Source organism: Mesoplodon densirostris, chromosome 14 (assembly GCF_025265405.1).
Source record: "Mesoplodon densirostris isolate mMesDen1 chromosome 14, mMesDen1 primary haplotype, whole genome shotgun sequence".
Taxonomy (NCBI): domain Eukaryota; kingdom Metazoa; phylum Chordata; class Mammalia; order Artiodactyla; family Ziphiidae; genus Mesoplodon; species Mesoplodon densirostris.
Genome location: NC_082674.1, coordinates 80,852,913 through 80,879,184, shown reverse-complemented (window position 1 = coordinate 80,879,184; position 26,272 = coordinate 80,852,913). Strand labels below are relative to the sequence as shown.

General features: G+C 46.9%; 1 protein-coding gene across 2 annotated transcripts in view; it reads left to right on the top strand.

The window, feature by feature from the left end:
- Nucleotides 1-26,272, top strand: part of ELMOD3 (ELMO domain containing 3) — a 29,125-nt gene that overhangs the window by 824 nt on the left and 2,029 nt on the right. The window contains exons 2-11 of one of the 2 annotated variants that reach the window (XM_060116840.1): nucleotides 183-362; nucleotides 1,670-1,955; nucleotides 5,792-5,869; nucleotides 6,372-6,441; nucleotides 10,318-10,386; nucleotides 11,350-11,441; nucleotides 13,030-13,153; nucleotides 13,386-13,508; nucleotides 16,176-16,306; nucleotides 26,109-26,185. In XM_060116840.1, coding sequence (XP_059972823.1) covers nucleotides 1,902-1,955; nucleotides 5,792-5,869; nucleotides 6,372-6,441; nucleotides 10,318-10,386; nucleotides 11,350-11,441; nucleotides 13,030-13,153; nucleotides 13,386-13,508; nucleotides 16,176-16,306; nucleotides 26,109-26,185 — 818 coding nt within the window. In that variant the 5' untranslated portion in view covers nucleotides 183-362; nucleotides 1,670-1,901. Of the gene's footprint in view, nucleotides 1-182; nucleotides 363-1,669; nucleotides 1,956-5,791; nucleotides 5,870-6,359; nucleotides 6,442-10,317; nucleotides 10,387-11,349; nucleotides 11,442-13,029; nucleotides 13,154-13,385; nucleotides 13,509-16,175; nucleotides 16,307-26,108; nucleotides 26,186-26,272 lie in introns of both variants that reach the window. The other variant, XM_060116839.1, reaches the window with a different exon arrangement.

Here is a 26,272-nt window from a genome sequence, read left to right as displayed (position 1 = left end):
AAAAAAAAAAAAGTAAAGTGGGTGCACCATAAATACTGAATTTGGAAAGGATCCATCTTTGTAGGAAGGCCATTTCTTCAGGCCCAGCCATCAGGAACTTGCCTAATAGTGGTAGGAAGGACTCTGTGACTTCGAGTACTTGCTTGTTTGACAGTTTCTGCTCTTTTCTTTCTCTGTTACAGATAGTAGCTGTCCCTATTGAAGCCCCAGCAGGGCTGCAGCCAGAACTGAGGCGCTCGCAGGCGTGTAAAGCTGGTCATGCATCTACGCTGCTTGATACATGTCGAGCCCAGTAACAGCAGAGCCTTCCTGAGATTGCTGTCGCCATACCTGCCTGTCGCCTTTTCAGGGCTGGCCAGTGTGTGAGTGTTTGGTCATATGCTGTCATGGAGGTCCAGGAGGAGGGAAAGGAGAGGGAGGCAGATGCTGAGACCCCAGAGAGAGCTAGTTCCTGAGGAGCACTGCCCTTGCCCTCAATTACAGTGAGCCAAATGTCTAGCCCTAGAGTCGGGAGGTGTTCCTGCCCTTGGTGTTAGGAATCAGTCACTGCGTCCTGCCCTCCTGACAAAGAGTCCATCTTGTTACTGGCAGCCAGTTTGTAGGGAACCCAGATCGTATTCTCTGGAGGGCTGACCCCAGAGCAGTGCCACCCTCCTTCCTTAGTCAACCAAGTCTGGGGAATTCCCTGGCGGTCCAGTGGTTAGGACTTCACGCTTTCACTGCCAAGGGCCTGGGTTCAACCCCTGGTCAGGGAACTAAGATCCTGCAAGCCGTGCAGCATGCCAAAAAAAAAAAAAAGTCAACCAAGTTTGTGAGGTATGACTGCCAGCCATCTGCGTACTTATCCAGATTCTTGTTGTGACAGACATCCATGGTGTCCCCTTCCCCCATGATGAGGTGTGGGCCTGTCCAGCCCTCTTCCTAAGGTGGACTCACGGGAGGAAGGGCTTAGAGCTAGCCAGACTGGCTAGGCAGCTGCCACATGTACAATATTGGTGCTCACTGAGGAAGGGTAGGCACAGTGTTGCATTTTGAGTTTCTACCGTCGTAGGAACCGAATCTGGTATTAGGCCCAACCTGCATCTGAGACCTGAGCAAAGCCCGAGCACTTCAGCTAAGACCACGCACCAACGTGTCACTCTAGATCAGCCTCACCCCTTTGAGATGCCGCCCCAGATCTCAGTAACTTCGTCGTCAAAAACAGATCCCCACCACTTACAGTTGTGCTGCCCGCTGGGTACTGATGGTCCAGCCCTCGGACTCCTGCAGGGACCCCTTATTTCCATCCAGTGACTTAGAGAGTAAGAGGCAGGCATTTGGCTAAAGAAGCCTGTTTACTCAGAATATGTTTACAGCTGCTTGAAGATTCTTAAAGTCAGTTCTTTTTTTTTTTTTTTTTTTTTTGCGGTACGCGGGCCTCTCACTGTTGTGGCCTCTCCCGTTGCAGAGCACAGGCTCCGGACGCGCAGGCTCAGCGGCCATGGCTCATGGGCCCAGCCGCTCCGCGGCATGTGGGCTCTTCCCGGACCGGGGCACAATCTCGTGTCCCCTGCATCGGCTGGCGGACTCTCAACCAATGTGCCACCAGGGAAGCCCTAAAGTCAGTTCTTAACAGAGGCATAACTGAATGATGAAACCAGTTTTATTCTTTAATTTTTTTTTTTTTCAGGGCTGATGCTCCAGAGACCTCAGGGACTTCTTTTGGGACTCACAGAAACCTACACCCTGGTGATGGCACACAGGGACTGTTTTCTTGTTCTTAATCTAAATGATTGCCAAGAAGGAAGGCAAAGGTAGAAGAGTCGGATCTAGGGCTCTCCCCAGAGCTTCTAATCTCAGACTTTATTGAACTCCTTTCTCAGCCCAAGGACAGAGTTCACTTGAACAAATGATTTTGAGTCATGAATGAAGACTCTTGCTCTTTCCATAATGAGAAAGAATTAAGAGATGGACAGGTAAGCAAGCACTTCTGTTTGGGAAAGAAGGTGTTGGTTTGGGTTATGTTGTTAATAGTAATAAGATAGAGCGTACATCAAGAGGATGTGGAGCTTTAGAAATGTGTAGGAAAAATCCTCACTATAGTTCTCTTTGTTCTACTAGAAGAAGCTTCTAGTCACTTCTGGGTCAATTGCCTTTCCTGACAGCTTATTTTCTAAGTGGGCTATGGGATTTTGGTCTGGATTTGCTTGGGTGGGAAGAGAATTTCAGGCAGAATCCCCCAAGAAATGTGCATTTCATCAATCTGGGTTGTTTACCTTACTGGCCCTTTCTCTCTCCAATGCGTGTTTTGGCCTGATTATCGTCAGGACCCCTGATTCAATGTGCTATGTCTTTTTTTTTTTTTCTTCTCGGCTGCACTGGGTCTTAGTTGCAGCATGCAGGATCTAGTTCCCTGACCAGGGATCGAACCCAGGCCCCCTGCATTGGGAGCACAGAGTCTTATCCACCGGACCACTAGGGAAGTCCCCCAGTGTGCTCTGTCTTTGTGTAAGCCTGGTGGCTTACCCTGCATTCCTTACCTTTTTCACTACCTTGCCCAGAAATAGTCTTAAATGGAGCCTGTGGGATTCAGTGGCCAGAATGGGGACAAAGCCTGTGCTTTGGGAGTCCAGGGAGGTTTTTGTCACTGTTCTAAGATAGATGAACTGTTCTTCCGGAGAACATCCATCTTTGGACACTAGAGGGGACTGAATTGGAGAGGGAAAGGAAGGATGCGATGAGTCCTGAGCACACAGACTTCTCCAGGGAGCTGTTCAGCACAATGAATTACCAGATATTTTTGAGAATGTATCTTGAGCCTAGTGCTGTGCAAGTGGCCTAAGAAATATAAAACAAGTATATGAGAAAGTCCCTGCACTCAAAGCGGCAGAGTCTGACTGGGGAGACGGGTCTTTTGCAGAGGCCCTTGTGCCGCATACAGAGGGGCTATAGGACTTAGAGACGTGAGGGACCATTGTAGCCCCAGTTGGTAAGGTCGGCCTCCCCGAGGAGGTGGAACTGATCTTGAAGGGACCAGAAAACACTGAGAAGGTGGAGGTGGGGGCGGATTCTGGAGGAAAACCACATGACCCAAGGGCTGGAGGTGAGAGGAACTGCAGCAAATATGTTCAGTGGATCAAAGTGGGAGACAATAGTGCTTAGGCATCGTGAGGCCAGTTACAGAGGAGTTAGCTCAGCTGTGGTGTGTTTAGGTGTCCATTCTTGTGTCCCAGGCAAAAAGAAATCAAAAAAACCAAAGCTGTGTTTAAGGAGTGTTAGTTGGCAAAAATATGTGGAAGGGATTAGAGTAACAGGACCATCTGGGATTCTCGGGCCTTGACATAAGCAATGATTCCTTTAATTATTATTTTTTCTTTTATTTATTTTAGAGAAAATAATTCTGCAGATGGTTCCAAATCCAAAAGTACAGAGGATGTACATATAGTGAAAAAACTACCTTCCACCCTTGTCCCCAGCTACCCAATTTTCCTGATGGAGGCAAAGTTACTACTTCCTTGGATATAATTCTGGAAATAGTCTCTGTAAAGACAAGCAAATATATTCATGTGTTTTTTAGAAATTCAAATGGTAAAATAGTGTATATACTCTGCCCTTTGTGTTTTCACTTAATAGATCATGAAGATTGTTCCAGATTGTCCATAAAGCACTTTCTTACTCTTTTTTGTGGCTGTATAGGATCTCATTGAGTGGATATGCTTTAATTTGTTTAAAATTAGTCCATTAGTGACAACTAGATTTATCATGGCGATCATTTTGAAATGTATAGAAATATCAAATCACTGTGTTGTGCACCAGGAACTAACATTGTGTTGTAGGTCAATTATACTTCAAAAGCAAATAGGGACTTCTCTGGTGGCACAGTGGTTAAGGATCCGCCTGCCAATGCAGGGGACACGGGTTCAATCCCTGGTCTGGGAAGATCCCACATGCCGCGGAGCAACTAAGCCCGTGCACCACAACTACTGAGCCTGCGCTCTAGAGCCAGCGAGCCACAACTACTGAAGCCTGCGTGCCTAGAGACCGTGCTCTGCAACGTGGAGCCACCACAGTGAGAAGCCCGCACACTGCAATGAAGAGCAGCCCTCGCTCACCACAACTAGAGAAATCCCACACACAGTAACAAAGACCAAGGCAGCCAAAAATAAAAAAAATCAAAACAAAAACAAACAAAGGAACTCATAGAAAAAGAGATCAGATTTGTGGCTACCAGAGGTGGGGGTGGAATTGGATGAAGGTGGTCAAAAGGTACAAACTTCCAGTTACAAGAAAATAAGTACTAGGAATGTAATGTACAACATGATAAGGATAACACTGCTGTATATTATAAATGAAAGTTATTAAGAGTAAATCCTGAGAGTTCTCATCACAAGGAAAAAAAAATTTTTTTCTATTTGTTGATGTTGTATCTACAGATGATGGATGTTCACTAAACCTATTGTAGTCATCATTTCATGATGTATATAAGTCAGATCATTATGCTGTACACCTTAAACTCATACAGTGCTGTATGTCAGTTATATCCCAGTAAAACTGGGGGCAAAATATAAAGTATAATAAAAGTCCATTAGCGGACAGTCAGGGTTTTTCTAGCTTTCTGTTTTTATAAACAGTACTACCATGAATGACACTGTAAGCATGTCATTTGTACATGGATGACTATATGTGTTAGATAAATTCCTAGAATGAAATTGCAGGCCCCAAATGTGCACAGCATATGTGATTTCATCAGGTATTGTCAAGCCAGAGAGGTGGTACCAATTCACTCTCCAGTGTCTTATAACTCTTGGTCGTCTAGCCAGCACAGTGTTACCACACTTTTTGACCTTTGATAATAGGATAAGTGAAAAACATTATCCCAGAGTAGTTTTATTTGACATTTCTCTTGTTATGAGTAAGGTTGAGCATTTCTTTACATGTTTAAGAACTATTTGTGTTTCCTTTTATGTAAACTATCCATATCCGTGCCAGTTTTTCTACTGGGTTTGTTTTTTTCCTTACTGATTTGTAGGATTTTTTTTTAACATATTAGGAAAATTAGCCCTGTATTGGTGATATGAGTTGCAAAAAGTTGGTCAGATGGTTTTTTAAGCTCCAGTAGGGGGAAGGTTTGGCTGATCAGAAAGGCCAAAAGTGAGGGAACTGCTTCACTCAACTTTACTTACTCAGAGCCCTGAGACCTTGAACGGAGCCAGGAAATCTGTATAATATTATATTAACGTTGGGATTCCCTGGTGGGGCAGTGGTTAAGAATCTGCCTGCCAATGCAGGGGACACGGGTTCGATCCCTGGTCCGGGAAGATCCCACATGCTGCAGAGCAGCTAAGTCTGTGTACCACAGCTACTGAGCCTGCGCTCTAGAGCCCGCGAGCCACAACTACTGAGCCCACGTGCCACAACTGCTGAAGCCTGCGCACCTAGAGCCCATGCTCCGCAACAAGAGAAGCCACCGCAATGAGAAGCCCGTGCACCACAATGAAGAGTAGACCCTGCTTGCCACAAGTAGAGAAAGTCCACACACAGCAGTGAAGACCCAACACAGCCAAAAATAAATAAATAAATAAAATATATTAAAAATAAATTTTTTTAAAGATTATATTCACATTAAGCTTTTCGTGGTTTTTCTTAAGACCGATTAAACAGGAGTTTTCCCTTACAGTATTCCTCGTAGTTGACTTCTCGGGAGTTCATCCATTTTGTGTGTGTGTGTTATTGGAAAAACGTGTGACGTTTAAGCTGTCATCTTTGAGGGACTACTACGTGCCCAGGAGACTGACTTTGGGTTGTCTTGCAGGTTGAAGGTGTGTCTGCTGGGTACCCTCCACCATGTGACAAGGACAACAGTGCTCTTCTGGCTTTCAGGGGAATTCCTGTACGTATCACCCACACCTCAGTGCTTCCTGTCGGTAGAAGCTTGTGGTACTTGCTGTTATGTGGTGCCAGGCACCGGGACACAGGATGGCACAGACCCTGCCCTCCAGTAGCTCACACTTTGGATGGGGGGGTGGGGAGGGCACAGGCACGCAAAACAACCTCTATCTAATAAGATAATTGTTACAATGAGGCAGAACCTAAAGTGCAGCGGGAATACGGAAAGCACACCTCTGTCTCGGTTGAGTTGAGTGCATTTTTGTCTGTTTGCTCTCCAAGGAGGGCATATATTCATACTTGTCCTCACGTCACTCAACTGCTCCGTCATAGTTGGCATTTTCTGGGTGCTTCTCTTTAAGATTGGCTTTAACCAACCCATGTGGGAAGACTAGATTCTTCTGGCCCCCAGTTTCAAGGACACTCGGTACAGTGGGTGGGACTTGTTTGTGTGGGTGGGGGGACATGGACTCCGCCCTCACACTAAGGGTCAGCTGCCCCTACAGATTTCAGAGTTGAAGAACCATGGTATCCTCCGGGCCCTGACTGCAGAAGCGAATGGCTGGGAGCCGGCTGGTAAGTCCTCCCCAGAGCCTGCGTGGGATTCAAGGCGGAGCTCCCTATGGGTCTGCTTTTCCTCATTTGAATTTCTCTCAATACTTTTCCTGTAGAATTTTTTTAATATATATATAAATTTATTTATTTATTTTTGGCTGCATTGGGTCTTCGTTGCTGCGCGTGGGCTTTCTCTAGTAGCAGTGAGCGGGGTCCACTCTTCATTGCGGTGCGCGGGCTTTGCATTGCGGTGGCTTCTCATGTTGCGGAGCACAGGCTCTAGGCACGTGGGCTTCAGTAGTTGTGGTTCACGGGCTCAGTAGTTGTGGCTCGCGGGCTCTAGAGCGCAGCCTCAGTAGTTGTGGCACACAGGCTTAGTTGCTCCGCGGCATGTGGGATCTTCCCGGACCAGGGCTCGAACCCGTGTCCCCTGCATTGGCGGGTGGATTCTTAACCACTGTGCCACCAGGGAAGCCCTTCCTGGGGAACTTCATAGAGTTATCATCTTTCAAGGGAAGTTAGAGACCTGAGTTCTAATTTGGCCCCACAAGCCCTGCCGGTAGCTTACTGTGCGCCTTTGGGGCAAATCATAGAATCTCTGTGTCTACAGTGGAAATATTAGTACCTCCTTTGTCCTCAAAGGGATGTTGTGATAATGAAATGAGATAGAGTGGGTGAAAAGCCTTTGAAAAGTTATCCTGTTTTATCTGCTTGACATGGCTCTTCCCATACTATATTTAAAGCTCATTCTACTTGCTAATTTATTACAGAAAAACACACTCACCAATTCAGAAGAACCAGTTCTGGAGTCAGATATCTCTGGCTTAAGTCCTGCCTCTTTCACCCATCAGCCCTATGACCTTGAGCAAGTAACTGAATCTTTCTGACCCTCACTTTCCTCATCTATAAAACAGGGATTATATCAGAACCTGTATGATAGGAATTGTGTAAGGATTAAATGAGATAATGTAAAGTGCTTAGCACACAGAATGTAAATCATAGTGAGCGCTCATTGGTGTGCATTGTTATCTTTAAATTCTGTAAACTGAAAATGTAATCTCTAAGAATATGGGGTCTATTAAAAATATTCCAATGTAGAAAAATTATATGGAGGTCTGTAAAGTATCTTTTAATTGAATTTTGTCTTTACCATGTGGTGACAAACCTAACATTTATTAGAGGTGTTGCCTTAAATGCTAAAATATTTTCTATTTCAGTGCAACTGGCATTTACGTGCCAGATATTCCTTTTTTTTTTTTGCGGTACGCGGGCCTCTCACTGTTGTGGCCTCTCCCGTTGCGGAGCACAGGCTCCGGACGCACAGGCTCAGCAGCCACGGCTCACGGGCCCAGCCACTCCATGGCGTGTGCGGTCCTCCCGGACCGGGGCACGAACCCGTGTCGCCTGCATCGGCAGGCGGACTCTCAACCACTGCGCCACCAGGGTAGCCCCAGATATTCTTAATCATACTAAACAACTACAATTTTCTCCCCAGATTGCTCTCAGCTAATTTAAACTAATAGGCCGACTAAATCAGCTGTGCCATTTACTATGTGAATAAGTAGGAGAGAGGGCTTCCCTGGTGGCGCAGTGGTTGAGAGTCCGCCTGCCGATGCAGGGGACACGGGTTCGTACCCCGGTCCGGGAAGATCCCACATGCCACGGAGCGGCTAGGCCCGTGAGCTATGGCCGCTGAGCTTGCGCATCTGGAGCCTGTGCTCCGCAACAGGAGAGGCCACAACAGAGAGAGGCCCGCGTACCGCAAAAAAATATATATATAAAAAAAAAAATAAGTAGAAGAGGGCCTAAATAAAGGAGGCAATTGACAAAAGGACAAACAATAAAGAGCCGTGCTAACGTGAGCTGGCTTTGTTATCCTGGAGATTTGGGTTGTGGCTCCTCGTTCTTCTGTTAGTTTAGGGGAAAAATAGTATTTATGTCAGGATCATCTTCAGAGGTGGGAGTCCTAAAGGAACCAAGAAAGGAGAGAGATGCTCTTCTTACACGGGTTGGATGTTTGTCTCCAGTTTGGCACCAGATTGCATTGGTGCTTGAGACCTTGGACTTTCTCTTGACTACCTTGCTGTCACAGTAAGCTCCCACACCCTTGCCTGTGATGTTTGTGCTCCTGGCTCACAACCTTTGATCCACTCGTTTGTAGGGGAAGGTGCGTGGGGTGAAAGATTGATCGAGTTGCTCATAATGATCTGAAGGGTGACAAGTCAGTGAAGCTGGATGTGGATGAGGGGTGAAGGGTGGGGAGCTTCTTCTCAGCGTCGTGAGGAGATCCATGGCTGCTGGTCCGCTCTTCTTGTTTAGCCACTTTGTCCCTCTTTTTTCATCTCCCAAGGGTCCAGCATGCTGGAAGTAAGTTTTATTTTCTTCACTGCCCCAGGTTGAATGTTCTGTATTCTGTTGAAGTTATCTAGTTTGGAAGCCCTGGTGTAGTCTGCTACCCCGGGCTGGGGCTGGCAAGGTTGAAGGTCCTAGAGGTCCAGGATTCAGGACCCCAGACCCATCTTATCGGCTCCCACCGTCCACATCCCTGCCAGACCCGAGCCCACAGCTGCGTCAGTGCTACTAGCTGATGTTTATTGAGCAAGTGGCCTTTGGGCCACATACTCCCCTGGAATCTGAAGAGTGACGTCATCCTCACAGTGGTTGGAAGAGTGATTACAAATGGTTAAGTAACCTGCCCGGAGAAGCACAGCTCGTGGGGGACAGAGATGCACAGTTCACGGGCTGTGTGGCTCTACACTGTGCTTCCCAGCTGTCCCCTCCAGCTCCCCAGCAGCATCCTTGTCCTCATTATCCCTTAGTGTTTTGAGGTTTTGGTAGCTTTTTCTTTAATTTGCAAGTATACTTCCAAAACAGTTCACTGTCACGTGAATGTCCTCAGCCCGGATTGCGAGGCAGAGGGGAGCTGTCCTAACCTGCTTTTACCACCCAGGCTAGAAGGCTCACGAGCTTAGGTGTCAAACGGAGGTCTCTCCATCCTGCCCGCTGTTGGCCAGTGTCCTCCGTAGCAAATGGGAGAAGCCAGTGATGGGCCATGCTGCCAGCAGTTTGGCCCAGAGAGTGGCGGCTGTGGTGTAGAGAAGAGGGCTGTATGGTGGTTGTAGAGCGCCTGTCCTGCTGCTGCTTTCTTCTGTTTCCCCCGCTTTTGTTGTGCTTTTATTCATTCATCACACATTCATTGTGGGGAATTCCCTGCGGTCTAGTGGTTAGGACTTAAAGCATCCACTGCAGGGGGCATGGATTTGATCCCTGGATGGGAAACTAAGATCCCGCATGCTGTGAAGTATGGCCAAAAACAAAACAAACAAACAAAAAACAACAACAACGAAAACATTCACTGTGCACCTGTCCTGTGTCAGGCGCTCGGAACCCTACCTTCCTGTGGCTCCCAGTGCAGTGGGCAAGACAGTTGCAACAAGGTGGTAAGCATGGGGTGTCGGGGTCTCTCACGGAGCAGCTCCTAACGCAGATTACAGAGGCTAAAGAAGGCACCCAAGGTGAGGGTGATACCGGAATTGGCTGAAGGATGAGATGGAACTGTGCTAGAAGGGGCTGGAACTGCAGGTGGGAGAGCGGGGTGTGCAAAGGCACCCAAGGCGGGTGTTGAGAGACTTCAGGTACTTCTGGATGCCCTAGGACAGAGCCAGAGAGGTAAGAAGTCTCCCGATTGTGCAGAGTTGGGGTTTCATCTTGAGAATTATGGAGAACCCCTGGAGGGTTCTGAGCAGCAGGCTGACGTCAGATCTGCCTTTTTGAAAGCTCACTCTGGCATATCAGAGGGTAGTGACAAGGCCCAAGGCAGGCAGGTAAGGCTGGGGGCTACGGCAGCAATCCGGACACACCTAGATCTCAGAGGGTCTCCTTTTCTCACTATTGCAGTTATGAATACAGAGGTGCTCCGAGCCCAAGAAGAATGGGAAGCTGTGGACAGTATACAGCCAGAGACAGGTAACTGCAGGGATGGTGCCGCCTCTTCACAGCCCGCTGCTGCTAAGCACACGATCCACCCGTGCGGCTAATGTTCTGTGCCTCTGGGAGTAGGATCCAGAATTCCTGGGTCTTCTCGTTTTCAATACGTGACATCGGATAAAATCTCTTTTCCCAATTCAGAGGTGATGCCATCGACCTCTGGAGGGAATGGGGATGAATGCCGTGGGGAGAGGGCCGCTGGCCGTGAGAGAAGACAGGGAGGACCTTGGTCAGGGTCAGCTTCTGCAGGGTGATGAGGTCAGGCAGCCAGGACCCCTGTGTCAGGTCGAGCAGGGTGGTCACTGTACAAGGAAGTCCCTGGAAATGGGGGCTGAAGCCACCTGCTGGAAGCCTCTGAGGGCTGCATCAAAAACTGCCTCTCGTGCCTTTCAGGAGGTTTGGATGGAGCTGTGGGAGGGGAGAACTGGGACCCAAATCTAGCCTGAGCCCCACTTGAGCTCCTGAAGAGATGTTAGAGTGGACTGTATCAGCCATCACCTGTATTGCGGACTGATGAGTCAGTACCCTGTGACGAAGGCTGGATAGGGGATCATTCGTATCCAGGGCATGAGAAGGGGCAAAGTAGAAGATAGGAAAGGCCCCTGAACAAACCTGTAGCATGCTGCTGCGTGGGTACCTCCTCCAGGCAGTGACTTGCCCCCGCTCACAGATGAGTGGACATTAGGGGCCCCTGCAGAGCTATCCCCACTCATTGCAGGGCTTAGCCTAGTCAGCCTCTGCACAGCCGGGTCCGAAAGGGAGTCAGCCCAGCAGATAACGCCACCCCCTTGACAGAGGAGGGTCGGTTGTAACTGTAGGTGTCTGACGTTTACAGCTGCAAGTCAGCGCTGGGCTTAGAGGTGGCAACCAGCGGCCCTCAGTAAATGTCTGCTGATAGAATGACTACTGTTACAAGTGCCAGTGTCTTTCCTTTTGCCACAGGGAGCCGGACCAGCTCAGACCAGCCTGGGCAGCTCATCTCTTTCATTGAGGCCCTCCAGCATTTCCAGACCGTGGACCTCTCTTCCTTCAAGGTATGACAGTAGGGAGGTTTGGGGGTCTCAAGCAAAGCACTTTCTTCCCAGGAGCCAGGTTTCTTCCCCACCAGGATAGGGCACTGGGCAAGCAAGATGGGAATTTCCAGGCGAGGTCTCTGTCTCAACTAAGAAGTCTCGGGGCGCAGGATCACAAGTGGCCAAGGACCCACATGTCATGTGGGCCCCGGCGGCCTTTCAGGGACTGTGCCCCCAGAGCTCTAGGGGCCCTGTCTTATAGGGGCCCGTGGAGCTGCTCCCTGCTCTCCCCTCCTAGGGATGGGGAGGTCTGCAATCAGATGCTAGGGAGTTCCTGGGGAAGCAGGGCCGCCTGTCCAGAGAGCTGAGGAATTCACTGCCACCGTAGGAAAATCTTCCATCCCCTAGAGGAACAAGAAGTTATTTGGGAATTTAAAAAATATGTGGGGGGCTTCCCCGGTGGCGCAGTGGTTGAAAGTCCACCTGCCGATGCGGGGGACACGGGCTCGTGCCCCGGTCCGGGAAGATCCCACATGCCGCGGAGCGGCTGGGCCCGTGAGCCATGGCCGCTGAGCCTGCGCGTCCAGAGCCTGTGCTCCGCAACGGGAGAGGCCACAACAGTGAGAGGCCCGCGTACCGCAAAAAAAAAAAAATACGTGGGGTTGGAAAAAGAAAGAATATTAAGGAGAGTAAAAGCTGACAAGCTTTCTGGGGAATCCTGAGTGACCAGTAGTAAGTTTAGAGAACTGTGATTTCAGATCTTCAACCTAAAGCCTGGCTCAAGGAGAAAGGCTAAAAAGATAGGAATCAGATTGGTTTGTAGGACCCAGAGATCCAGAGGCTGCCGAAATCAGAGTATCCTAAGCCCTGCGGCAATGGCTGTGAACAAGGAGAAGTCAGCAGGAGCTGGTTTAGGCACTGCTGCTGTGGTGTGGACAGGAGGCGCCAGCTCCCCTCAGGGGTATCCTGCTCCAAAAAAGTGCCCACTGACTGTTTATTTGTTTGTTTGTTTGGCCATGCCACATGGCATGCGGGATCTTAGTTCCCTGACCAGGGATTGAACGAGCGCCCCTTGCATTGCAAGCGTGCAGTCTTAACCACTGGACCGCCAGAGAAGTTCCCCCCCGCCCTCCGCCACTTACCGTCTTATCTTGGAAGTTGAGAGGGCTGTTAGACTTTATATTTATGTCCTTTACAGAGAGAGACAGAGACAGACATACAAAGGGTGGAAGCAGCCCTGCTGGGAAACTTGGCCTGGCAGCTGTGAGATGCCAGCCCCCATAGCCAGCCATCTCTAGCTTCCTCGGTAGTCAGTGACATAGATATTTCTGGAAAAGCCCAGAGGACCAAATGTAGAGAACCGGCTGATAATGCCTATGCTTGGGGACATCTCTCTCTACTTACAAAGAGCCTACGAGCTGGAAGAGCCTGTCTCCAGAGATTCGCAGGTGCTTCACAGCTTCTGCCCCATTTCCCTGGCCCAGAGGCCAGCCAGTTAGTGGGAGAACCACTCCTTTCTGCAAGACCAGTCCTGTACTGAGCCTGATGGTAAGTTCGTTAAAGCAAATGAACACAGCACTCTGCCTATTGCCTACACCTTCCTCCCCAGAAAAGAATCCAGCCAGCGATCCGAAGGACCGGGCTTGCTGCCCTCCGGCACTGCCTCTTCGGGCCTCCGAAGCTGCACCGGGGCCTCCGTGAAGAAAGGGACCTGGTCCTGACAATCGCTCAGTGTGAGTGCATGGGGGCCACCACAGGGCAGGCGCTGCGTGAGTGGTCAGGCAGGGAGCAGTTTGCCTACCCAATTGCTGAGACTAAGCCAAGGCTATTGCATTTACCATGTTGGGGGGAGAGCAGAGTGTCTGGAGCACCAGCCAGGTCTGTCTTGGCTGTACCGTTCTCTGGGAAGCACTCAGTCCTCCCGTGAGGGCCAATCCAACAGAGCATGGGTGTGTTTTGGGGCAGGTGGCCTGGATAGCCAAGACCCAATGCATGGCCGAGTCCTCCAGACCATCTATAAGAAGCTGACCGGCTCCAAGTTTGACTGTGCCCTCCACGGAGACCACTGGGAAGATCTGGGCTTTCAGGGTAAGAGAGAGGAATGGTTCATCTTCTCCCTGACTCCTTATTCCAGGACTAGCGTGAGAACCCAGACAGTCCTCTTCCTGTCATGCCAGCACCATGAGACAGGATATCTGGGGTAGAGCATTTCAGGAAGAGGCTACAGCAAATGCAAGGGCCCTGAGGTGAAATGTGTGTAACTCTTGCTGAGAAATAGCAAGGAGTGTGGCTGACGTGGGGAAGGAGAATAGTTCACTCGGGGCCTTGCAGGCCAGTGTAAAATATTTACTCTAAGGGAGATAGAAAGCATGGGAGTGATAGGATTTAGAATCCAGTGTTTTCTTTTTATTCTTTTCTTTTACTATCGATGAAAAAAAATTTTTTATATTATTTCATTTTTTTGAGTGAAACAAAATGATTTCACCTGTTTTGGGACTGTACTATTTTTTCTAAATCATATCAAATTACATTTGTATAGAATAGGAAAATAATTTAAAAAGGAAACTATATACTCATAATTAATTGGTGCTCTGTTGGTACTGACAATGTGTTTAAGTCCCTTTACCTTCCTTCATCTATAATATAATTGTCCTAAATATTCCCTCTGTGTACATTGGGAATCACATCAGTGTTATGATTTTTGTTTCAACCATTAATCTAAATAACTCAAGAGGAGAAGCAAGGTCTGTTGTATTTACCCATAGATATACTCTCTCCGTTCTTTCTTCTGTTCTGATATTCTAAGATTCCTTCTTTTATCACTTCCTTTTTGTTTCAGGAACTTCCTTTAGCCATTTTCTAAAGTAGGTCTGCTGGCAATAGATTCTTTAGCTTTCCTTCATCTGAGAGTGTCTTGATTTCCCCTTCACTCCTGAAGGATAATTTCTCTGAATGTAGAATTCCAGGTTGACAGGTCTTTTCTTTCAGCACTTGAAAATAAATGTGCTACTTCCTTTTGGCCTCCATGGTTTCTGATGAGAAATCTGCTGTTACTTGAATTATTCCTCCTTGTTAGATAAGAAGTTGTTTCTCTCTCTGCTTTCAAGATCTTTTTTGTTTGTTTTTTTTCTTTTGTTTGCAGGAGTTTGACTATGATATGTCTTAGAGGGGATTTCTTTGGGCTTATCTTATTAAGGGTTTGCTCAGCTTCTTGAATCTGTAGGTTTATGTCTTTGGCCAAATTTGGTAAATTTTCAGCCATTATTACTTTGAGTACTTTTTTCAGCCCTGCTCTTTCTCCTCCCTTGTACAACTCGGATGACACAGATGCTAGATCTTCTGTTACTGTTCCACAGGTCCCAGAGGCTCTGTTCACTTTAGGGGGATCTCTGTATAGCTCAGAGGTCTCCAGGCTCTGTTTATTTTGTTTTGTTTTTTCTCTCTATTGATCAGATTGGGCAGTTTATATTGTTCCATCTTCAAGTTCACTGGTTCTTTCCTCTTTGGTCTCTATTCTGATGTTGAGCCCATCCAGTGAGTTTTTAATTTTAGGTATGACATTTTTCAGTTCTGAAGTTTCTGTTTGGTTCTTTATATCTGATATTTCTTTACTGAGACTTTCTGTTTTTTTCATTTTTTTCAAATGTTTGTAATTGCTTATCAAAGGCATTTTTATGATAGCTGCTATAGTAGTTTTCTATTGTTGCTGCAGAAAAGTACCACAAATTTAGTGGCTTAAATCAACAAAGATTTATTATCTTCTAGTTCTGTAGTTCAGAAGTCTGACACAGTCTCACTGGGGCACGATCAGGGTAGCAGCAGGGCTGCATTTCTTTTTGGAGGCTCTAGGAGAAACTCTATTTCTGTGCCTTTTCCACCTTCTAGAGTCCGCCCACGTTCCTCCTCCTTCAGAGCCAGGAACACAGCATCTCTCCGAGCTGATTCTGTCCTCACATCTCTTTTTATGACTCTGTGCTTCTACCTCCCTCTCTCACTTTTAAGGATTCTTCTGACTACATTGGGCCCAGCCAGATAATCCAGGATAATCTCCCTATCCTGATTAGCAACCTTCATTCTAACTGCAAACTTGATTCCCCCTTGCTGTGCAACAGAACATACTTGTAGGTTCTGGGGATTAGGACGTGGATATCTTTGGAGGTGCCGTTATTCTGCCTAGGACAGCTGCTATAAATTCCTTATCAGGTAATTCCAACATATGTGTGATCTCAGTGTTGCTATCTGTTGATTGTCTTTTCTCATTCAAATTGAGATTTTCCTAGTTCTTGGTGTAATGAGTGATTTTTTATTGTGTCCTAGATATTGTGGGTATCATGTAATGACAGTGTTGATCATCTTTAAATCTTCTATTTTAGCAGGCCTCCTCTGACACTGGGCAGTGGGGGAAGGGTGATGTCACCTCATTACTGCCAGGTGGGGATAGAAATCCAGGTATCCCACTTGACCTCCACTAATACCACTGGCTGGGTGGGACAGGGGTGCCTCATTGCTGTTCCCATGTAGCCTCCACTGATGTCACAGAGGGTGTGGTGGGCTCCTTAGCACTAGAGAAGGATAAAAGTCCCAGTTCCCCGCTTCTTTGACTGCCTTGGCAGAGCTGAGGGGCACCTTGTTATAGTCAGGCAGGGGAAGTCTAGGCTCTCCACTTGGGCAGTGATCAAGGTAACCAAGTCATTGAATCTCACAGAGCAGGGATTTCATTAAGCACCCTGAATTTCCTCTTGGTTTTTGTTTTAGGAACAAATCCAGCCACAGACTTGAGAGGAGCAGGCTTCCTTGCCCTCCTGCATCTCCTGTACCTGGTGATGGACTCAAAGACGTTGCTGATGGCCCAGGAGATCTTCCGCCTGTCTCGTCACCATATCCAGGTGGGGCTTTGGTGGGAAGCCAGCAGAGAGGGCTGTAGGGGCTAGGACCTGGGCACAGGGCTCTCCTGAGTAACCATGACAGCTTCGCAGGTAGATCTCCAGTTGCTGAGGGCCCTCAGGACAGCTGAGGCAAACCAGGCATGGGCATCCCTGTCACCCTGACCTGGCTGGAATCTGAGCTCCAGCACTCATGAGTGTGTGTCTCAAGCAAGTGCCTCAACTCTTCAGAGCCTTGGTTTCCTCATCCATAAAGAGGAAATCATGGAAACGTCAGCCGTATAGTTGGGAAAATTAAATGAGGTAACGTACAAAAGCACTAGACACAACTGTGGTACCAGTGTCTCAGCTCACTGCCCTCCCAGTATTGGCAGGTTCTCCTGACCCTGGAGGAGGGGGGTCAGCCTTTATTTGCCCAGAGAAGAAGGTTTGCCTCCAAGTGTCAGGTGACACATGGACTTGCTGAAAGGCCAGAAGTGGCTCCTGTAGCCCTCAGGTTCTGTCCAGGCCTGCTCTCCAGGGTCGGTTTGATGGTTTTCCCCTGTAGTAAAAGGTGGTGGTCCCTCCATTTTAGAAAACAGACTTGACCTGCTTCCTGCCATTCATCTCTCCCAGATTCATGGGGCCTGGAATTCATTCATGTGCTAAACAGGTGTTTATTTAGGCTTCCCTGTGCTAATTGTTGTTCTTGGTGCTTGGGAAACATCAGTGAGCAAAACAGACAAAGATCCTTCTAGCAGAGAGGACAAGACAGTAAGCCTAATACATAAATAAATCATAGAGTATGTTAAAGGTGGTAAGTGCTAAATAGGCAAGGTTAGGAGAATGCGGGAGGATTACAGTTTTATGGGGTATTAAGGGAGCTCTCATGAGAGGATGAGACTTAAACCAAGCCTTGAAGGAGGTGAGGATGTTAGCCAAGCTTGTATTTGGAGGAAGAGCATTCCGCACAGAGGGGGCAGCTAGAGCAAAGGTCCCAAAGGAGGTGTATGTCTGGCATGTGCAGGAATGGCAGGGAGGCCAGCTGGGAGCAGAAGGGGCAGGGAGGGCAGTGGGAAGGAGGTTATGGGGCAACAGGGACCAGACGGTGTCGGGCCTGGTAGGCTATGATGAGGATGTTTGCTTTTACTCTGAGTCAAATGAGGGTTTTGAACAGCCTGGAGTGACACGATCCAACTTACATTCTTAAATGGATCCTACCAGCCGTTGGGTTGAGAGTAGTCTCTGGTGAGGGCTTTTGTAATCAAGTTAGAGATGATGGGGATCTGGACCAGGGTATTTTCAGAGGAGGCGTTGTGAAGTGATCAGATTCTGGATATAGAATCTTGAGCGTATGGGCTGTAGAGAATAGAGCCAGCATATTTTTCGGATGGATTGGGTACAGGTGTAAGAAAAAGAGGCATCAGTGGTGATTTTTAGCCTGAGCAGCTGGAAGGACAGAGTGGCCACCAACTGAAATGGAAAAGAAAGAGCGAGGGTGGGGGTGGTTCCATCTGCCATATAAATTTTAGACTGAGGTCATGCGTTTGTTTGTTTCATAAATTTATTTATTTATTTATTTTTGGCTGCATTGGGTCTTCGTTGCTGCGCGCGGGCTTTCTCTAGTAGCAGCGAGTGAGGGCTACTCTTCCTTGTGGTGCGTGGGCTTCTCACTGCAGTGGCTTCTCTTGTTGCGGAGCACGGGCTCTAGGCGCACAGGCTTCGGTAGTTGTGACACGCAGGCTCAGTAGCTGTGGTGCACGGGCTTAGTTGCTTCGCAGCATGTGGGATCTTCCCAGACCAGGGCTCGAACCCGTGTCCCCTGCAGGCGGATTCTTAACCACTGCGCCACCAGGGAAGCCCCAGGGTATGCGTTTTTGACAACTACAGAAGTGATGTACCTCATGTCAGGAGCACCCATGTCAACATGTCTTATTACTGGTGAAGTTAACTTTGGGCGCATGGTTAAAGGGATATCAGCCAGGTTTCTACGCTGTAAAGTTACTATTTTTCCCTTTGTAATTAATCACTATCTTGGAGGAAGATACTTTGAAGCTATGCAAATATCCTGGTTTTCCTCAAACTTGGTTCTAATAGTGATTTTGTTTTCCTCATTCCTCCTACATTTATTAATTTTTAAATTTATTAATTGGAATTCTTCTGTAAGAAAGAATTGCCTTTGCTATTTATTGGTTCAGGTACTTTTTATATCCGCATGGACTCAGATTTTTACTTTATTCTATGGGATATAACCCAACACTTTTATTATTTATTTTGTTGCTAAAATTGTTCCCATGTCGACCTTTTTTTTTTTTTTACATCTTTATTGGAGGATAATTGCTTTACAATGGTGTGTTAGTTTCTGCTTTATAACAAAGTGAATCAGTTATACATATACATATGTTCCCATATCTCTTCCCTCTTGCATCTCCCTCCCTCCCACCCTCCCTATCCCACCCCTCTAGGTCCCATGTCGACCATTTTAAGAGCTCTTTCAGGTGGTACCTGTGCCCTTTCAGCATGCCCTGTCCTTTTTTGAGCACTTTTCTACTTTCTGGATCCTAAAGATGCTCTAGGCTCTTGTATTTTCCCTGAATGATTCCCAGCCCCGAGATCAACCACTTCTCCAAAGAGCTCTTGTTCTTTAAGCTGGAGAATGATCTTTGGAAACCAAGATCTGAGTGCTGGGTGTTCTCACTGGTATTAAGATCTCACTGTTTCTAGGCCCTCTCAGTGTCCAGAGCTTGGAAAATATGTATGTGGCACTGGTTCCCTCCTGACTCTGAAAGGAATGGTCTCCAGTGGTGAGCAGACCTGCCCAGGCCCCAGCAGCACTTCACAGAGAACAGGAACGGGGGTGTGATGCTGCCTGAGGGAAAGGAGCTGAGAATGAGTGGCTGAAGGTCAGACCTACAGCATTTTCTTCAGATCATTGTGTCTTCAAGCTGGAGTCAGGCCAGCCTGCACTGCAAAAACAGACTGTTCCAGTAACTGTGTTGTTGGTCATATTAGTTAATTCTCAGAACCTCAGCTTCTTCCTTTGTAACATGAGAAAATAATCCCAACTCCGTAGACTTATTCTGAGTTGGAGAAAAACTGTGTAAAGTGCTAAGCACATTAGTCATTCAAGGAGTGTTAGTTATCAAAGTAACTTTTGATTTCCGTGAGCAAAAATACATTTTATATACGTCTTATAGATAATACATGCATACGTAAATACATCTTGTGTTTTCAAAATCATATCTGCGCTTGCACCTGCACACACACACACAACACATACATCCACACATATACACACAGCCATTGTAAAGTAAGATAGATCCATTTTGAATCTAAAACTTCTTGACTACAAAACAAATAGTCACACAGTTCCTGCCACCTGGGCAGTTTTTCATTTCGTTCACTGCATATCTGTTATCTTCTGAGGAAAAGTACCCATTAAACCTGACGGTTTCACGTACGCCCATCTCTTCCAGGAGACACTGGAGGAGGAAAGAGGGGACTTCGTGAGTATCTGGTCTTGAGGTATATCAGGACCCATGAGTTGAGAATGTGGGCGTATTCTGTGCTCTTCATGATGTGGGGAGGTAATGTCTGGGTCAAGTTTGAGAACCGGACCAGTTAGCTTATGAAACAATGCAGTCTCTTGTAGCGACGCTGCTTTGTTATAGGAGGCCCAGAGGTTGAGGCATATCTTAGCAGTCACTGGGCCAGCCCCTTGTTGTAGAGACAATGAAGACCCAGAGAGGGGAAATGGCTTGCCCGAGGTCCCCCAGCTAATGAGTATTTCCCAGAAATCATCTCTGACCTCAGCGCCTCCCTTCCTGTGGTTTTTGAAGGCTCTCTTGTAAGACCTTCCTGCAGAAATATGGAAGCCAGGGTAGAGGGTTAGTGCCAATTCAGCATCCCTCATTCGTTTTCAAGGACAGGCTTGACTGAGGTGAGGGGGTAGGTCATTGGATATCTGAGGGAGGAACGTCCCAGGCAGAAGGAAGAGCAAGACAAGAGAGGAAGCCCTGGGTACTTGATCTGGGTACGGACCAGCCTGACCACTTTGACCAATCTGTTTCTCATCCCTTCACCTGCTGGCCTTTGTGGAATTTATTGTGGATTTATATTTACTCCACAACATGCGTGTCAGACAATAAGAAGGAATAGCAGCTTAAAATAATAAAATAAGAGGGCTGGTGTAGGTGTCAGGAAGCTAGATACTAGTCCCATCTGCAGTATCATTACTTAGCTATGATTTGAGGCAAGTCACCTAGCCTCTCTGGGCCTCCCTTTGCTGTTTTATGAAATAAGAGATTTGGCCTAAATGATTCTAAGGTCCCTTCCGGCTTTATGATTCCTTGAACTCTTAAGTAACTCCAAAGTTTAAAAGAAAACTTCACCTCAAGCCCTTATGAATCTTGAAAATACAGTTTTCCAGGAGGCACGTAGGAGACCAGATTAACAGTTGGGGGACTCAGACCTGCCAGCAGCCAGTCCTGTCTGTTTCCTAAGGAGAGAGCTGAGGTCTCAGGTACCTGTGGTACATCCTACTAAAGGGGAATTGGCCAGAAACTACAGATGCTGGGGGAACCCAGGACTCGATGGAAGTGCATGGTCCACGCTGTCCTGAGGAGGAGGAGTGCTACAGTTGAGATGCCGAGATGCAGGCCGCATCTGGCTGATTGCTGGCAGAAAGGGAAGCCCCTCACAACAGTAGTTACAGACAACAATTTGTATAGCTTTCCTTGCAATTTCCGTCTGTTATTTCATTCCATCAACGTGACAAGCCTGTGAAAAGGTAGGGCAGAGATGATCCTTGTAAATCTTCATTTCCTGGCAAAGGAACATGAAGATATTACAGACCAATATTGCTGATGAATATAGATGAAAAGATCCTCAACGGAATACTAGCAAGCAGAATCCAACAACACATTAAAAGGATCGTACACCATGATCAAGAGGGATTTATCCCAGGGATGCAAGGATTCTTCAATATATGTAAATCAATCAGTGTGATACAACATATTAACAAATTGAAGAAGAAAAACCATATGATCATCTCAGTAGATGCAGAAAAAGCTTTCAACAAAATTCAACACCCATTTATGATAAAAGCTCTCCAGAAAGTGGGCATACAGGGAACCTACCTCAACATAATAAAGGGCATATACAACAAACCCACAGCAAACATGATTCTCAATGGTGAAAACCTGAAAGCATTTCCTCTAAGATCAGGAACAAGACAAGGATGTCCACGCTCGCCACTATTATTCGACATAGTTTTGCAAGTCCTAGCCACGGCAATCAGAGAAGAAAAAGAAATACAAATTGGAAAAGAAGTAAAACTGTCACTGTTTGCAGATGACATAATACTATACGTAGAGAATCCTAAAGATGCCACCAGAAAACTTCAAGAGCTAATCAATGAATTTGGTAAAGTTGCAGGATGCAAAATGAATGCACAGAAATCTCTTCCATTCCTATACACTAATGATGAGAAATCTGAAAGAGAAATTAAGGAAACACTCCCATTTACCGTCACAACAAAAAGAATAAAATACCTAGGAATAAACCTACCTAGGGAGACAAAAGACCTGTACGCAGAAAACTATAAGACACTGATGAAAGCAATTAAAGATGATACAAACAGATGGAGAGATATACCATGTTCTTGGATTGGAAGAATCAATATTGTGCAAAAGACTATACGACTCAAAGCAATCTACAGATTCAGTGCAATCTCTATCAAATTACCAATGGCATTTTTTACAGAGCTAGAACAAAAAATCTTAAAGTTTATATGGAGGCACAAAAGACCCCGAATAGCCAAAGCAGTCTTGAGGGAAAAATACGGAGCTGGAGGAATCAGACTCCCTGACTTCAGACTATACTACAAAGCTACAATAATCAAGACAATATGGAACAGGCAGAAAAACAGAAATATAGATCAATGGAACAGGACAGAAAGCCCAGAGATAAACGCACGCACCTATGGTCAACTAATCTATGACAAAGGAGGCGAGGATATACAATGGAGAAAAGACAGTCTCTTCAATAAGTGGTGCTGGGAAAACTGGACAGCTACATGTAAAAGAATGAAATTAGAACACACCCTAACACCATACACACAAAAAAACTAACTCAAAATGGATTAGAGACCTAAATGTAAGACTGGACACTATAAAACTCTTAGAGGAAAACATAGAAAGAACACTCTCTGACATAAATCACAGCAAGATCTATTTCGAACCACCTCCTAGAGTAATGGAAATAAAAACAAAATAAACAAATGGGACCTAATGAAACGTAACAGCTTTTGCCAAGCAAAGGAAACTACAAACAAGATGAAAAGACAACCTTCAGAATGGGAGAAAATATTTGCAAACGAATCAATGGACAAAGGATTAATCTCCAAAATATATAAACAGCTCATGCAGCTCAATATTAAAAAAACAACCCAATCCAAAAATGGGCAGAAGACCTAAATAGACATTTCTCCAAAGAAGACATACAGATGGCCAAGAGGCACATGAAAAGCTGCTCAACATCACCAATTATTAGGGAAATGCAAATCAAAACTACAATGAGGTATCACCTCACACCAGTTAGAATGGGCATCATGAGAAAATCTACAAACAACGAATGCTGGAGAGGGTGTGGAGAAAAAGGAACCCTCTTGCACTGTTGGTGGGAATGTGAATTGGTACAGCCACTATGGAGAACAGTATGGAGGTTCCTTAAAAAACTAAAAATAGAATTACCGTATGACCCAGCCATCTCACTCCTGGGCATATACAAAATTGGGCCACTAGTAAGTGGTGAAGCTGGGGCGAGGACCCCCATCACCTGACAGCTCGCCCAGCAGTGGGCTCCTTACAGCGGGGTTCTTAGCCAGCAGCCCGCCTCAGAGTCACCTGGGGGGATGCAGGTGCCCAGGCCCCTCCCTCCGCAGAACTACTGAATTGGAACCTCCAGGGATGGGGCCATGTCGGCACCAGCCGCAAAAGACAGTCTGGTTTTCTTGCTTCAGTGTTCAAAGGTGTTTAAGCCCAACTGTGAGGCGTGAAGAGAAATGAAATTTTAAATGGAAGCTCAGAAGTGTCCACGTCTGATTTCCTCTGCTGTCTTTTTAGTCAACTCCCTAAACACAGCCTCAATGTGGTATTTTAGCTCAAAGCCACACTTTTCAGGTCCAAGGGAACTGCTGAAGGAAAGGAGATACTTCTGTCTGAATTCCAGTTTTTCACTGCTTTTTAGTAAGTAGGCTTTTATAAAAATATTCCTGAGAATGAATGAACAGTAAGTTCGGATCCTCTGTTAATTACGTTGCTACCATGTTCTTGTTCCCGTATTTATTTTTAGACTGAAAGAAAGCAAGGGAAGGGATGATATTATACAAATATTATGATAATTAAATAGGCAATACCCGAAGGTAGAGATGCATTGCTGCTGACCTCGGCTACCCACTGAGGCGCAGATAATAATTATGAACGTTAGCACCGCCTCAGGCCAGTGCTGCACTGAGCATTTTGCATACGTGATCTAAATTACTCCTTAGAGCAGCTCTGTGAGGTAGGTTGTGTAATAGAAAATGTAGACTGGGGATAATAAAAGCTACCCTGGAGAGTTTTTGTAAGGATTAGCGAATTGACTCCACTCAGCATGGCCCTTGTGTGGGGGTCCCCAGGACCACTGGGAGGACTCCCAGGATTTGGTGTACAGTTGTACCCTCAGCTGTGATTTACTGCAGCAAAAGCAAAATCAGCAAAGGGAAGAAGTGCATGGACAGCATCCATTGGGAACCAGGCGCGGGCTTCCAGGAGTCCTGTCCCGGTAGAGGCACACGGGACGCACTTCATTCCTCCAGCATCCAGTTGCGTAACACGTGGAATGTTGCCAACCAGGGGGCTCATCAGAGATTCAGTATCCAAGGTTTTTACTGGGGGCTGGTCACACAGGCACCATCTGTCTAGCACGTACCAAGATTCCAGAATCAGAGCGAAGGCAGGTGTTCAGCATAAACCATATGGTTTGCACAGTTTGGGTACAATAGTCAGCCGGAGGGAATGGTGGGAAGCCTCTCAAAATCCAAGTTCCCAGATGCCAGCCTTATAAGCAGGCCTTTCTAAGGATGGCAATCTCAGGCCTGCTGTGTTCACTTTTTTTTTTTAGCATCTTTATTGGAGTATAATTGCTTTACAATGGTGTGTTGGTTTCTGCTTATAACAAGGTGAATCAGCTATACATATACATATATCCCCATATCTCCTCCCTCTTGCGTCTCCCTCCCACCCTCCCTATCCCACCCCTCTGGTCACAAAGCACCGAGCTGATCTCCCTGTGCTATGCGGCTGCTTCCCACTAGCTATCTATTTTACGTTTGGTAGTGTATATATGTCCATGCCACTCTCTCACTTCGTCCCAGCTTACCCTTCCGCCTCCCCGTGTCCTCAAGTCCATTCTCTATGTCAGCGTCTTTATTCCTGTCCTGCCCCTAGGTTCTTCAGATGTGTTCACTCTTTTCTGCACAGCACTTAAAATTTATTTCCTTTTTGGTTTTGAGAGATGGGAGAGCCGAGTCTCACAGAGTTCGGGTGGCCTCCCTAAGTATACACAGCTGGCAGGTGGCCAGGCCAAGATCTGGAATCCAGGTGTCATGGAAGGCCCTGAGAAAAATCCTTGTGGAGCCAGAAGACCTTCTACAGTTCAGTGCTGGCCACTAGAACTTTTTGCAATGAAGGAAATATTCTCTATCTGCACTGTCCAATGTAGCAGCTCTTAAGCAAGAGTGGCTATTGAGCACTTGAAATACGGCTAGTGTGACTAAGGGGTTGAATTTCTAATTTTACTTCATTTTCAATTAAAATTTAAATAGCTACACCTGGCTAGTTGCTATAGTGCTGGACAGCATAGTTCTACATCACAATGTAACGGATTTTTCTTCTCAAGGGAAGCAGATGGGATAAATAGACTCTGGCTCTTGTTCTAAGCTAAGGAACGCACTGGTCTGTGTGTCCCTATCAGCCGATGTCCTGGTGTCGGTTCAACAGCGGAAACTAACATGCAGTATTTGCAAATCCCCTGGGGAAAGCCTCTTTTCATTTGCTTGGGTTTTTGTTGTTAAAGAATAGGAAGGAACTGGCGCCTCCAAAAAGAAAGCATTCAGGTGGACGCTATAGGGAATTTGGAGGCCCTTCCTGGTAAAGCAGCCCTGCTGGACCCAGTCTGCCCCGCTCGGGAGTGGGACCTACACAGCCCGTTCTCAGGCCTCTGTGTTACTAAGAGATGGGGTGCACCCTAAGTCAAGGCTGACTTTCTACCTACTTGTACCTCCTCTGTCTGCTTTTGGGTGAAGAGCTTATGAGCAAATAACCAGAAGCCCAGAGAAGGGGAGGAGAGGTTTTAAGAACCTATAGAATGGGTTAGATAACTGAGCCTCACTCCTCTTGTGTCCATCCGACCCCAGGGGGTGATGTGGTCCACAGGCAGCGCACGGGGCGGGCCTGGTGAAGGCCAAGGAGAGCTGATGGATCGCATGTTGAAGAGGCTGGAGAACTAGCACAGGCGTTTGTGCACCAGCTTCAGAGTGAATCGACCTCAGTAGGAATCTTGGTTCCAACACCTTAGGAAAGTTATTTAAGGTCACTGACCCTCAGTTTCCTCCTCTGTAAAATGGGAAGATTATTGTGAAAATTAAATGTAAGCATCAGTAATACCAGCCGCTTGCCTCTGGCTGTGATGGTTACCTCCCGCGGGCCAGGTTGGGTTGTGGGGACGGGAAGCACAGAAGGTGAGAGCCTGGATTGCCGCTGACCCAGTGCCCGCTCCGTTCCAGCAATTCCCTTTCTGTCTGATGTCCGTGAACATCACCCGCATCACGATCCAGGCCTTAAGGGAGGGCTGTCTCTCCAGGTGAGTCCCCACGCTGGTCACCCCGCCCTCCCCAGCCAGCAGAGCCCGGTTCCCTCCCACCCCCAACCCCCGTGCCTCATCCTCCCA